The 15,539-nt window shown below is 35.0% G+C and overlaps 1 protein-coding gene and 1 long non-coding RNA gene across 7 annotated transcripts in view; one reads left to right on the top strand and one right to left on the bottom strand.

The window, feature by feature from the left end:
* Positions 1 to 649: 649 nt before the first annotated feature.
* Positions 650 to 6,418, top strand: LOC123707422. The gene is made up of 2 exons (XR_006753496.1): positions 650 to 744; positions 6,197 to 6,418. It is a non-coding gene; the product is annotated as an uncharacterized LOC123707422 (long non-coding RNA).
* Positions 6,419 to 7,253: 835 nt separating this feature from the next.
* LOC123707522 (2-oxoglutarate dehydrogenase-like, mitochondrial) overlaps positions 7,254 to 15,539 on the bottom strand; it is a 31,981-nt gene continuing 23,695 nt past the window's right edge. For 4 of the 6 annotated variants that reach the window (XM_045657622.1, XM_045657620.1, XM_045657623.1 and 1 more), the window contains 7 exons: positions 14,867 to 15,054; positions 14,388 to 14,481; positions 12,977 to 13,169; positions 11,795 to 11,932; positions 10,994 to 11,158; positions 10,231 to 10,326; positions 7,254 to 8,348 (listed from right to left, as the gene is read on the bottom strand). In XM_045657622.1, coding sequence (XP_045513578.1) covers positions 8,249 to 8,348; positions 10,231 to 10,326; positions 10,994 to 11,158; positions 11,795 to 11,932; positions 12,977 to 13,169; positions 14,388 to 14,481; positions 14,867 to 15,054 — 974 coding nt within the window. In that variant the 3' untranslated portion in view covers positions 7,254 to 8,248. The remainder of the gene's footprint in view (positions 8,349 to 10,230; positions 10,327 to 10,993; positions 11,159 to 11,794; positions 11,933 to 12,976; positions 13,170 to 14,387; positions 14,482 to 14,866; positions 15,055 to 15,539) is intronic. The other 2 variants (XM_045657624.1, XM_045657625.1) reach the window with 1 other exon arrangement.

Below are 15,539 nucleotides of genomic sequence, written 5' to 3'. Positions count from 1 at the left end.
TATTGTATTTATTAATTTATAAATAAAACAATCCTGTTATAGATGACCCTTAATCGACAAGATGAACCGTTTTAGGTGTGGGCCTCAGATTTCTATATCTGTGTCATGATCATTTGTCAATCTAATAGGTGATCAGCCTTCTGTGCCTGACGCACGAAGTCGCACAGTTTTTTTGGATCTAAGGCAAGCCGGTTTCCTCACGACGTTTTCCTTCACCGTTCGAGCGAATTTTAAATGCTCACATAGAAAGAAAGTCCTATGGTGCACAGCCGAGGATTGAAACTACGACCTCAAGGATGAGAGTTGCTCGCTAAAGCCACTAGGGAAACACTGGTAATTAATGCAAACCTTGACACACAAAACAAAAACATAAAAAATTACGTACGAAAAACAAAATTAACTACTATATGCATATTATGCATTATAGTTTTATATGGTTTTAAAATAAGCACATAAATAAAAATTGTTACATTAGTCTAATTAATCTTACATTTTAAACTGCCTATATGTTAAATTGTAACCAAAACATTAAAATTGCGTATTTTAAGCGCCTAATGATTTTTACCGAGCAAATGAGTCGACAACGTAGATCTTACGACACGCTTTTTAAGAGAATGACTTCGCTAATGCAAACACTAGTCTTTGAATACGAAGCATGAATAATAAAGGTTACTGTATAGCTCATACAGGAAATTCAACGTCTAAGTAGGTCACATACAAGCGATAATGAGTGAAATTCTAAAGGTAACTTTAAGTACTTTTACTTTAGATCCATTGATTATTATAGTAACTAATCAACTGGAACCAGATTAATTATACTAAAACACTAATAATTTAATTGTACAAAATTGTGTCTTTGTGTTTGTATCCTATGTATTTTATACTTTTCCGCAGTGTTGGAATAGTGGTTTCAGCTCTCATCCCTGAGGTCGATCCCCGGCTGTGCATCATGGACTTTCTTTCTATGTGCGTATTTAACATTCGCTCGAACGATGCAGGAATCCGGTTTGGCTGAGATTCAAAAAGTGGAGAGCGTTTGTCAGGGATAGGAGGCTGATCACCTACTTGCTATTAGATTGACATATTGATACATACAGTCCTCGGACGACGGAAAACACAAAAAATCTATTTCATAACCTTTCTCCGGTCTTTTTAATAATAACAATAAGAGAATAACCTTTGAACTCTTTTAAAAATAGGTTGGATAGTTTCTCCAAATCTCCAAATACGCTCGCATCATTTTATTAAGCTGCTAGTGTGTTTATGTACATAATAATAATAAAAACCTTTTATTTCAGATACTTTTACACTTTAACACATTTATATTTCTATCTCATCCTTTTCCGCTATCTGTCTCCTTTTTTGGAAAACGCCTCCTCCAAATCCCGTCATTACTGTCCGCACTGTGTCACTCTCTGTCATGTAGGTATCCATCCATCCATCTGAAGTTTCCTTAATTCTGTCTTTCCAACTTCTCTAGTCAATATTTTCTTGAAGCCTTGTTGTATGTACAAAAAATATAAACTATTTTAAATGGTGAATTTCACCAGTATAATACTCGATACAGAACCAATTTGAGTGGACGACCACCCAGGCTCCAGAAGATAAACCACTCCTTATTTGGAAATTATATTCATTTACAATAAACTCCACAAACGAAATTAAAGAATTATCACTGATTAAATTCAAAAGTTTCGATAAACGTAAATTAATCAATAAAGCTTTTTATAAATTTGACGAATACTTAAATGATCCTAATCCTTGGGATTGATTTGCTCCAGTTCAAACAATTTGTGTAACTCAAAACTTAGCGATTAAAAAGAGTGGCGGAAAGTCTCTTGCCAGTTCTTCTTGCCCGCTCTACGCCGTTGACTTGCGAACTACTAGTACATGTATATTTACAATTAATTTAACATATTTCTTGACGTTCATTAGTGTGCTTATTTCCCTATATGAATAAAATTATTTTAAGTTTGAGTTCAAAGCGGTGAAATCAAAAACCCATGTCCAAATTTCCTAGCGTACATATTTCCACCGGAATCAAATAAATTTATAACCAGTGAGCTACATGGATTGAAATAATACTTGTTCGTAAAACGAGTTAACAACTTTGTCCCTCCTTTGTTTTCTAATATAATATTTCGTAATAGCGGTTTAAGTTCTGTGTACTTCAAGATCGTCAAAGTCAGACGATAAGTGCTTTTGTAAACGATTCTTCCGCTTTTTTATTTCTTTTCTTTGTACTAACAGTTTTATTTAATTTACTTAAGTTTACCTTTAAGGATAAAACTTTACTATGGGTTTACTGCGTTTAATATTTAGAAATAACCTTGTTTACAAAGCTCCTGTACTATAAAGATACCTTTACCACTAAAAATACTTCTTCTACTAATTATACTTAAGAATGTTTTTTGGACGTAGTCGGCAGTCGACATGAAATTGAAAAAAATGGTAAATTTGAATCGCGGCTCCACAGACATTTTTTTTATCACTTCGTATAGACTTTTATGTAGTAGGTAACTCAAGTAATATTAACTTGATATAATTTACTGGGAAGTGAGACGATATCATTTATATCTTGGATGTATTATTATATTTTTTCTTTTTTTTTAAGGGGTCGAAAGCCATGCGCCTTCTTAATATTAGTTGGGGTACGACATACAAGTCGTAAAGAAAGATGGAAAAGAAGCTTAGGTTAAAGCCGATAATTTGTTCCTTCTTGGATTCATTTTACTTATAACAGAACATGATGTGTTCATTAATTTCTTTGGGGCTAAATAGCATGCGCCACCACATTATTGCATGGTTCACCATTGCCGAGTGATGAAAATATATAGAAAAATTTTTTTAAGCTGTTCCAAAGTGAAGCTGTAATACAACTATGTACAAATATAAGGTAAATTAGTTCGGAGGGTGAGTACACAGTAATAATATTGTGTATTTAATATTATATACTTTATTATATTTTTTTCGACATTAAAGTATTGGCTTAGTTAGTACTGTATGGGTAATGTATGTATTTTTATAAATAAATAAACTATGTATCAAGAGATCATAAATCCACAGAACTATTTCTAATCCATCAAACAACGATGAACTACTTTTAAACCCTAATTTATTCAGTCCCAATAACCGCATTGTGGTCGCTCGGTGACATAATAAAAACAAAGTAACTCGTACATAATGAGCACAATACATCTCCGCTGGCACGAGGCTAGCCGCACGTTCGAGCACTTTCAAGATTCTTATCTGGCGGTAGTCTCATTTCAGCGCACAAAGCGATCTTCACGCTATTTATAAAGCTGATAAAATGGCCGGGCCACGCGGAAAGGCGTCAAGATTACAGATCGTATCTGGCAGAGTGCGTTTTGCACGTCATTCCAACCATTCAACGGTCGTAGCTTGTAAAATAAATGTCTAGTCGTATCAGATTCGCTTGAAAGTCTTAAAAGCGGGTTAATTATTTGAAAGCTTCTTTTCTTTCAAATATGTTATGGACCTTTATGTAATAAACTTATATCGGGATTAATTTGTCACAAGCTGTTCACATACACAACTATGTTGTTCATTAAACCGACTTATTTGTCGTTGCCTTTAAATATTCAAACTAATTCTCGCTCTAAATATACCGAAAAGCTAATCAAAAGCCTGATGGGTACGTCAGAAGGTGACATCGTCCGCCATTACTTCATGAGCCCACAGCTACGACTAACCTACTGAAAAGTGCACATATGTTATGTTACGGACCTTTTTTATTGTCTATGAGGTCTTACCATGAACACATACAATGTATTAGTCCTGTATCCTATCATTTGGACAATAAAAGCATCGATAATATTCGATGGAGCTGGTTTATTCACAGGTTATTTTTTGTAGAATTTTGTTTTAAATTTTAACATATACATCATATAAAAGTGGTCCTTACAAATACGTTCTAAATGAAATATTCTATACCGGTTGTCTGTAAAAATATTAAATATAGATTGATTATTACGTTTTAGGTTGGGGAAAAAGTCTTTTCGCTTTTTTTTCCTTCTTTTCAAACTTGTAATTAAATCTTTTTGGCTATAGTATTTGTAACTGGCTGGTTTTGGTACCCTTAAAAGTTTAAATTTTAAAGAAGATAATTCCAAATTCATATTGGGAAAATGTGTTATTTTTTTATTTTTTATTTATTTTTCGTACTGTCAAAATGAGAGAATCTAATGAAGAAATTCGATACATTTTAAAATCTTACTACAAAAAAGATACTAATGCAACGCAAGTTTTGATGTCAAAGATGCATGTCGCTCGGGTCGCCCTATTACGGATAAAATGGATGCCATTTTTAAAGTGGAGCAAGATCGGCGTATCAGTACTGACCACAAAACAGTTTTGGAGTATTTGAAAAAAACTGGGTACACAAAAAAGCTCGATATTTGGGTACCTCACGAGCTCACTAATAGAAACGTAATGTGATTCCTTATTACGACTTAATGAAACCGAACAATTTTTGAAGAAGCTGATAACTGGTTCTGAAAAGTGGATCACGTACGTCAAGAACGTCCGAAAAAGGTCGTGGTCAGAGGCCGGTCAGGATTCACAGACTGTGACGAAACCTGGGTTAACTCGCAACGAAAGTGATGCTGTGTCTGTGGTGGGATTGGAAGGGCATTATTCATTATGAGCTGTCACCACCAGGCAGGACCATCGATTCTATACTCTACTGCGAAGAACTGCTGAGATTAAAGCGAGAACTTGAGAGAAAGCAGCCGGAAATAATCAACAGAAGGGGTGTGGTTTTTCATCATGATAACCTCACACATCTTTAGCCACTCAACAAAAATTAAGAAAGCTTGGCTGGGAGGTATTAATGCATCCGCCGTATAGTCCTGACCTTGCACCTTCAGATTTCTACCTGTTTCGGTCTCTTCAGAATTCTTTAAGCAGTGTCAGCTTAACATTACGAGAGGACTGCCAAAACCAATAGTCGCGTTATTTAGTGATCAAAATCCATCCTTCTGATGAAGCCCCCTAAAATTTCTATAGCAATGGGATCATGTCCCTACCTACAAGATGGCAAAAAGTTATCGAACAAAATTGTACCTACATACTTTAGTTAAATGTGAATAAACTAGATTAAAAAATGTTGTGAATTTTCTTAAAAAAGCGAAGGAACTTGTTTCCCAACCTATTATTTTCGCACTCCTGCACTTCTACGCAATTCTTTTATATGGTTTCCTGCAAAAAGATCGCTTTGCATCATTTAATCTTTTCTCAGGTTATTATTATTCATTCCTGAATATTCAATAGTGTGAATAAGCAAATCTAATAGGTATGCTATGAATTAGTGCTCTACTGTATTCCCAACTTTTCAATGGCCTCCAGTGAACAATTGCCGAAGCAATCGAAATAGTTATGTTACTGTAATCAACACATAATCAAGTACTATTACGGCGTTGCAACGTTTGCTGTTAGATCAAGATTTCCAACCTCAGATTTATGTCGTTTTCTGTTCATTTTTCATTAGAGGCCTGTGATCAACCTGCAACACATACGCGGTCGATTCTTCGGATTTTAATCTTGCTTGCGATGTTCTCCTTCAAGCATTGTATATATAAAGCTTTTGTGTATATTAGCTATACTAATAATCAAAGTCAATAATCATTTATTCATATAGGTAACACAATGTACACTTGTGTGAACGTCAGAAAAAATGGAATATACATGAAATGCTTCTAATTTTACATTTACTGCCAGTTCTCAAATAAAGGCCGTAGAACAGAAGAGGAGAACTGGCAATAAACTCTCCGCCACTCTTTTTACTCGCCAAGTTTTTTATTGTATTACACAATGTTTGAAAAGTGCTGCAACCATTACACCATGTTCCACATGACATCAGCAGGTGGCATGGTGAAATAAGAGCACGCACTTACATTCTCGTGGGAACAACACGCAATTATTAGTCGGAATAGGAATTGATAGGAATATTGAAAAAAAAATTAAATCGTATTTTTTCCTCAAACTAAACTAGTTTCTAAAGATTAATATGCCGCACCTGCAACCATTACATCTCGGCCCTCATCACATATTAAAGCAGTTAATTAATATCAGTAATATTAATCAGTTAAAAAGTAAAAAGTAAGACAATTTACATTGCTGTGGGAACAACACGTGAATAAGACAGAAAATAATGAATACACAAACGTATTTACAGGACTAGCGTCACCCGCGCAGGGCCAACTTTGAAGTAACTTAAACCCAACAGCCCCATCTTCTCGCTATGGACAGGAGGCACGGTAGGATTCCCTTAATCCACTCCAGGAGTACGATCCATTGCCAGCCATAGAGACAATGATTATAAATGTTAAATTAAAAAAATATATCAAAAGTTTGCCGTAGTAACTACCGTTTCATACATAAAAAAATTATTATTTTATTTTTTCTTTTATTTTATTCAAGTATTCCTACAGCTACTCATTAAACAATATTCAAACAATTACATTATAAACAAAAGCCAAAAACGGAATACACATTCAAACATAAACATAAAGCACAGTTTATACACACTATTTATACAAAAAATACAAATTCATACTAAATTCTAGATTATAAGTTCTAAGATTCATTGATCATTATAATAAATATTTAATATAACGGAAGAATAACAAAGCCATTATTAATAAAAGATACCAGAGTTTTTTAAGCATTCTTTAGTCACATTAAATATATCTATTTGCTGGTAATTTGGAAATATTTTTCACATAAATTTACTTTTTAAACTTTTTCTCTATCATTTAGTGTTGACTGTACCTACTTGATTTCGCTGGTCGTGTCCGCATGTTGTAGAGACGGCACTGCTTCTCTATATACGTCAATTTGTTTCTCGTGTTCACCTATTTTAAAATACCACGCTACCTTTATAGGTCTGGGCCTCAGATTTCTGTGTCAGTTTTATAATCCTTTATATTTCTTAATAGAAAAATAGGTGATCAGCCTGATAGGATAATTGCTTGTATAAACGCTGTAATTTTTTGGGTCTAAGGCAAGCCGGTTTCCTCACTATGTTATCCTTCACGGTTCTAACGAATATTAAATGCGCGAAATAGGAAGTAACTCCATTGGTGCACAGCCGGGGATCGAACCTATGATCTCAGAGATGAGAGTAGCACGCTGAAGCCACTAGGCCAACACTGCTCTACCGTCTATAGTTAGTTAGTTAGTTATAGTTCTAGTTTTGGGGTTCAAAAAAAATAAGGTTAAATAAAACAACGTTAGCATTCGAATATGTATATTTGTAAATCTAGACAATGTAACGTAAATAGCTCAGACCTTTCAAACATTCATTCATAACCGTTCATACATTCACTCTGAGCCGATTTCAAAAAAATGTGCACAAAACAAAGCGTGTGTTGGACAATATTATACGTCCAAATTGCTAAATTCAAAATGATTTGGTGTTTACCCTTACAGACAGCCGTGCCGCGGTAACTATTGAAATTACGGCAAAAAGCCTACCTTGCTACATCTAAGTAATATCTTGAAATATCGTTGAAGTATACAAGAACTTTTATTGATACATCTTCGGTCTTAATTCAAAATTCGAACTATCTTTGTTCACAATTCAAATTTGTATCTATATGCGTATGTAATTCAAAATTTCGAATTATCGTCGTTCTTAATTGAAAACTCGAAATCTTTTCGTTCTTAATTTAAAATACGAACTATTTCACCGATTTTTAAATCCGTACTACCATAGTTTATTTCAAACTCGATTTAGATTAATTCTTAATTCAAAATTCTACTTGTTTATAGATAATTATACAATGTATAACAGGAAATTAACTCCACTTATAACTAAATCGGCCTAATTACACTCCTGTCGGGCATCTCTTTTTTTTTAAATATCCGAGAGAGACAGACCGAGCTTTAGTTATAAGTGTCAGTGGCCATTAAATATTTAAAGTTTAAAAATATTTTAAACAATATCATAAAAATTGCAGATTTTACATTATAATTAATCTGAAAATGATTTTGTACGTGCCTCAACATACGCAGCTCCGACTAACAAAGGGCTTTGACTCAACGGCAACTACAAATTTACACTACATTTTATTTACATCGAAACGTCAATAAGTAAAACTAGGAAAAATAAATAAGAATTTACCTAAGTACTCTAAGTAATAAAAAAAATACTGAAACGAAATTCCGAGATACAATTTCGAAAAACTATTGCCTTCTGTGGGAGAAAATTTTAGTTTGAAAATATTTATAAAACGCAAAATTCGTCGAGCAAGTTCTTCAGCTCCTTGTTGTGGGCGGCTTTGGAGCCTGTGGCCGGAGACGCGGCGGTCGCTCGGCCATTGTAGCTGCAAACGAAAATTAATTTATGTATAGTTACGAACTATATAAAAAAAAATGTAAACTAAGTCTAGTTACGAGCTGTATATATCTCCTATAACGCGGTACGTATAAAAAATCAGTGGCGCTCCAATAATTCTAGGTCTGGTGCTCAGATTTCTGTATCTTTTTTTTAATAATTTGTCAATCTAAGTAAGTAGGTGATCAGCCTCCTGTGCCTGACACACTCCGTCGATTTTTTGTGTCTAACGCAAGCTTCGCGATGTTTTCCTTCACCGTTCGAGCAAATGTTAAATGTACACAGAAATAAGGTCCATTAGTGCACAGCCGGGGATCGAACCTACGACCTCAGGGATGAGAGTCACGCTGAAACACTGCAAGTGCGGTACCCCAATAACGCGGAGATTTTTCAAGTATTATCTATTTAGTTTGAAATTTATTGTCCAGTCCATAATTAGTTTTGCGTGTTACCCAACCCTTTTGTAAGATACCCCACCGTAGACTTTCTAAAATTCCTATGCCCCATACATTTAACATGTGTACATAATTTATAAAAACGAAACTTTATTGTTCACTTAAAGAACTTAAATGAAGAAATCACTAGGTAACCAAACACAAATTATAAAACATAACATAAAACTTAATTAAAACTCCAAATAAAATTTAAATTAATTTGGGGCTTGGGAAATACTGCTTTAGAAAATAGTTTTGACATCAGCAGCATGACCCCACAATAATAAGCCATAAGTCATTAAGCTGTGAAAGTAACTAAAATAAGTCTAGCTGTATCGGCATGAGTTAGTGGCGATTTTTTTTAAAGTATTATCAATATATGTTCTGTAACTTTTGAGTTTTTTCCAGAATATCTTCCCTAAGTAAATTATATTGACAGGTATTTGAAGTTAATTCCTTTTCCGAAAATCCTAAGTCCAATAGTTACCGAAAACTAAAAAAACGCACAAGATTCAAGGATATATCTTTCATATAGAGTAATATCGTATATAAAAACGTGGTTAGAAAAGATTAATGTATAGCAAACGGTTTTTCGGTATTAGTTTTAATTGTATGTGTTATATTTTTAGCTGAATTTGGCCTTTTTATGACGTAAATAAATAAATCCTAATAGCAGTCAAGTCTAATAAGATAACGTTAGTCAACATTAATTAACAACAATTAATACTATATTATTTCGAGAAACAAAAACGCATTCTTTAGAAGCGTATAGTAACAGACACTATCTGGTCAATATATTCTTGAAGCCATGTCTTATTTTCAAAAAAATATAAACGATTTACAACAAATGAGATACTGTTGACTTTCAACAGTATCATACTCAAAACGGAAATAATCTAAGCATGTGACCAACCAGTTCCAGGAGATAAACCATTCCAATGGAAATTGTATTCGTTTTTACAAAAATCTCCCGAGCGAGATTAGAGAATTATCACTAAATAAATTCAAAGCCCTCGATAAACGTTAATTAATCAATAAACGTAATATAATTAATAAATAATAGTCGAATTTTTAAAAAGCTTCAAAAATTACTATGACTATTATTTAAGTGATCCTAATCCTTGGGATTGATTTGATCCAGATGAAACAATTTGTATGACACAAAACTTAGCGATTAAAAAGAGTGGCGGAGTTTCTTGCCAGTTCCTCTCGCCCGCTTTACGCCCTTTTGACTTGCGAACTGGTAGTGAATGTAGACAACAAGACGACAACTCGTAATGGATAGATTGCGAATGAAATCTTAAAATAAAGTACAAAATATTGGGCTACCCACACGTCACTCTCAGGTACCCACTTGGGAAATGTAAAAAATAATCGCCACAAAAGCAACAAAACCCGTAGAATCGGAATCAAGCAGCATAATGCGTCTATTCTCACCTAATGGTGCGCGGAATGATCTCGGTTTGTGTGTCTGTCTGTGTCTCACTGCGGCCCAAGAGTTGGCTAAACCACCCGCCCCCTTCAGACCTACGCCTGTAACCAAGTACGTTACGGCGTCTTCATATGCGTCAATACACCCTAACCACGTATACGTATGGTCTTACGAAAAATTTACGTTGTACGACGCTTTCTCACGTCAAACGTAACGAACGCGTTTGTATCGTCAGAATTGAAACGTATACCGACATTTGACCGAACTATGGAAAAGTTTTACATAACTGCAAGCTACGATTTACATTTAAAACAGCGACAAAAGATATTGTATGAAAATGGTCACGTGACGAAGTGTAAATGAATAAATACACCACAAATTATTTTAGATTAAGCGAGGCATGCCGAGTCCACAAAGATAATAAAATACTGAAATTCCCTTAAAGATGTCAGGATTGGTTAAAGGCCTGTTAAATTTAAATAAATAAACATAAGTATATGTTGAACTATATACTGACCCATTTGGAATGGGTTAAAAACAAACATTGTGTATTTAGGGCTTTAAAAAAATAGTTTCCTGTACCAAAAAAAATTACGTCATTTCGTTGTTTTATCGTGCGTATATTTAGCTATTGAATTTTATTCATAAACATATCAAAATGGCAGGTTTTTCAACTTGTCTAAGGCATAGGATTTTGATAATATTTGTTTTCATTGTCAAAAATAATGTTTTTATATACAAAATTGAGTATATATACAAAATAATTACCTAATTTGTTTCTGGTTCCTCAACAGGGTACGGAATCTGGGTTCGACGTAGCTCCACGAACCCATGTTCTTGTGCTCCTCCTGGCTCCAGACGAGCTGAGCGTTGGGGTACTTCGCGATCTCACTCTTCAGCTGATCGTATGGGAACGGAGATATTTGCTCCAAACTGGAATTTTATAAATAACCTCTTTAATTTACACAAGTATTTCGTCTCTTTCTCCCTAATTTTGTTAACGCTGTAATGTAAAGAGACAGAAGAGTACTAGAACAGTGTGAAAATTGACTTAATTATTTATTTAATATATCTATAAGAAACAAGTAGCTAATTTAAATAAGGTAGAAAATTATAAATTTTAATTTGTTACATTATTTCATAAGTCAAGTAAAAAACATCACTTCTAATGAATATGAATTACTCAAAACTATTAACGATATGTCTCTTAGGTCGACCACGATTGCTATACTCGACACATTTTAGGTCTTGGCCTCAGATTTTCTGTATCTGTTTCATGATCATTTGTCAATCTAATAGGCAAGTATGTGCCTGACATATGTCTCTAACTTTTTGGGTCTAAGGCAAGCCGGTTTCCTCACGATGTTTTCTTTCACCGTTCGAGCGAATGTTAAATGCGCACATAGAAAGAAAATCTAAGCCGGGGATTGAACCTACGACGTCAGGAATGAGAGTGGCACACTGAAGACACTAGACCAACAACGCTCTCACGTTATTTTAATAATGTAATAAATTCGAATTTATTATTACTACCTTTTTCTATTGAAATAATAATAAAAAAAGTCTCACCGAACAATAGCGATGTCCTTCTCCAACCCTCTGTCACGTCGTTCCTTGAGGAGGTCGTAGTAAACGCGTCCAGAGCAGAAAGCTACTTTCCGGACTTTCTCAGGACTCTCACAAGCCGCGCCTTCCTCTGGCAGCACTCTTTAAGAAACAATATATGTATAAAATATATAGTCCATAGTGATCCCACTTCCCCAAGGTAAGAGTAAAAATTTTATGAGTTTTCTCGTAATACCGTTTTTGGATCAATTCAAAAACTAGAAACACGAATTTAATAAAGTCATTTTGTTTAATAACACAATTGAAACAGGTACAAAGGTACGCAAAAGTAATTGTGACAAATCAGTATAAGTTTTAGACTACAGAAATCCAACTTGAGAAATCTCGCCGCTATACTAAAACGCGTTAGGTCCCGTTCAAGTATTACGTAATCAGATTTACTGCAATCCCCCCCCCCCCCTTCTTCGGCAAAAGTAAGCAAAGCTCTCAAAAATAATAGTACATAAACCTATTAACTTAAATAGGAATCCTCGAAAAAGCATTTCGTTTTCAAGCATAGATCCCCCCCCCCTCCCCATTAGTGCTTACGTAATACTTGAACAGCCCCTTAAAGAGGATGCGTTATGAGAATTTCTGTACTAAGAAATACTTTGTTATTAACTTTTAACATTTTATATGCTAATTTGACATAATCGTTTCAAACGCAATCGTTTTCTATTATCTATCATAATCTAATCAAATGTGTATTTTATAAAAGAATCTCATATATTTTATATCATAATATATAGATATATTCATATGATTAACTGTCCGCCTTTTTATAGAACATCGGTCGGGAGGCTCGCCTTATGTTAAATGATACTTCATGGACACCATGCCGGAGGGGCCGAATACGTTGCAGACCTTTTAAGAATTGGTACGTTCTTTTCTTGTCCCGTAACTCGTTTTACTGGAGGGAACGCATTTTCGCACAGCTTGATCTCGCTACAACAGCTTTGGAAAATTTGGGGTCGTGTTTGAATTCTACCAAAAGGCCTTCACTCGTCTTAACGCCTCAAAAAATTAGGAGGTTCGAAAACCCCAGAAATCAATAACAAAATAGCTCACTAAACCAACTGCGGGAAACTCTCAAAGGAAAATGTTTTCCATGTTTTCGCATAAATTTAACTAATTCGTTAAACCTACCTCTTAAACGTAGTGCCTTCGGCCATATCCTCGAAGGAGGATTTGCACTCGGGGTGTCTCAAGAGCGACTTGGGTGTCATCAGGATGAGAGGTTTGCGGAAGGGCAACGCGATTTGACGCCTTAGGATATGGAACAGCGATGCAGGAGTGGAACAGTTGGCCACTATCCAGTTGCAGTCGTGGAGCTGACGTACTGTAATATTACCAACTCATTATTAACAATTATTACCAAATCAACTATTATCAGTAAACTAATTATAAGAAACAATATGTTTTAAGTCATATAAAATATAAAAATAATTTAATATATAGATTTTTTTGTAGGCTTTATATAATTAATTTATACTATTAATAGATAATAATTACCAAATCATTATTACCACTCATTACCGAATCAACTATCACCAGTTAACAAATTAGAAGAAACAATGTATCCTAAAAGACGTATAAAAGATTTAAAAAAATGTTTTGTAGTTTTATAATTAATTTATAATAATGATAGATTATTTAACCCAGTAAAATATGTGAAGCTGACCTACTGTAATATTACCAACTCATTATTATCACACCAATCACAAGTACCCAATAAACAGTTTATTAATTTGAAAAACCAATGTCCTCAAACTCCTAAAAAACATAAATATGTACAAATGTTTTGTAGTTTTATAATCGTCGTTAGATCGATCCTTCAATAATTGCAGACGTGGAGCTGACCTACTGTAATATTATCAACTAATTATTACCAAACCACCTATTACCAGACCAACATTTTTAAATTATTATTTTATGTAATAGCAGGCAAACGGGCAAGAGGCTCACCTGATGTTAAGCGATACCGCCGCCGATGCGACACTCAAATTGCCAGAAGGCTCGCAAGTGCGTTGCCGGCCCTTCAAGAATTGGTACGCTCTTTTCTTGAAGGACGCTAAGTCGAATTGGTTCGGAATTACTTCAGTGGGCAGCTGGTTCCACAAAGTGGTGGTGCGTGGCAAATGCTGCCTTAGGAAACGCTCAATTGTGGAACGACGGACGTCGAGGTGATACGGATGGTATTTTGTATTTTGCCTTGACGTCCGATAATGAAACTCAGCTGCCGGTATTAGACCCAACAACTCTTCTGAACACTCCCCATGGTAAATGCGGTAGAAGATGCAGAGAGACCCAACACCTCTACGCAACGTTGAATACGGTCAAGTGAAAGGAGCTGGTACTGGGGAACCCCGCCCAGAGGTGAGAACAGTATTCCATGTGGGGCCGAATTTGCGCTTTATAGAGTTTCAAGCGTTATATACTCGTGAGATACAAATTTTAATGAAAATTACTTGAATTACTCGATTTAAATTTAATTACTATTCTTCACCAACACAACTTGCGAAAATAAATCGTTTAGTTAAAATATATTTTCACTCACCTTCATAATCATGGCTCTCCGGCGGCATGTAGTCAGGGTCGTCGGAGCTCATTTGCAGGAAACGCTCAAGGCGGGCGGAGGAGTGCTCTGGGCCCTACAATTAGAATTATTTTCTTAATACTCTATTGAATATACAGCTCATGTGTCCTAACCACAGTTCTAGGAATATGGAAATAACCGTGATCACAAAACCGTGACGTCATTATAGTTCGTATACTTGATACTTAATATGAAATTAAAAGGAAAAATATGCGTATATATTTGTGAATTATAATGAAACAATGTGCGTGTCTTTGCAAACTTTAGCATGAATCATTAAACTGAAGTATTTCCGAACCAATTCGACTTGGGCTCTTTCAAGAGAGCGTACCCATTTAGAGGCCGACAACACACTTGCCTTCTAGCAATTAAAGTGGTGATAGTCCATATCATTCGAATATTTTCAATTAAAACACTTTTGATAATGAATGTTTACTTACCATGCCCTCCATACCGTGAGGCTGCAGCAGGACAATACCGGACTGTCGCACCCACTTGGCCTGACCGCTGGAGATGAACTGATCAATGATGCACTGGGCAACGTTGTTGAAGTCTCCGAACTGAGCTTCCCATAGCACGAGAGCATTTGGATTGGTTACAGAGTAACCTACTTCAAAGCCAAGTACACCTGAAAAAATAAATAAAAGAGTTAACCTAATAACGTTAGTTAAGTTATATATATATATATATTAGTTAATTTAAATGGGTCCCTCCATAGTGGCTTATCATAAAAAAAACAAGGACACAACCACACGCAACACTCGTCGAGCGAGTTTGCCTATCTTGCCGAAGCTGAGCACAAATTATTTGAAGAGGTCGATTGGATATGAAGGTGTGCAACTGTTTAATCGGTTGCCATCTAAAATTCGCAATATTAGCGTGTTTGAATCTCTCATTCAAGGGGGCAGTAAAAGTGCATGTCAAAGTGAATGTAGTGAACTAAAATTGGGACGTGTATCTCGCTCATAATATTTAGTTTCTCATGTAAATAAAATATAAATTTGTAATGAGAAATAAAGTTCTTTAAACATTAGTTAATAATTAGAACCGCAATCCAAATGTTAGCAATGATCGCATACTTGAAGCCAAAATGAGTTTTTCTCACACTCACAA

The sequence above is a fragment of the Pieris brassicae genome, chromosome 3, assembly GCF_905147105.1.
Source record: "Pieris brassicae chromosome 3, ilPieBrab1.1, whole genome shotgun sequence".
Lineage (NCBI taxonomy): Eukaryota > Metazoa > Arthropoda > Insecta > Lepidoptera > Pieridae > Pieris > Pieris brassicae.
This window is presented reverse-complemented; position numbering and strand designations above follow the sequence as displayed.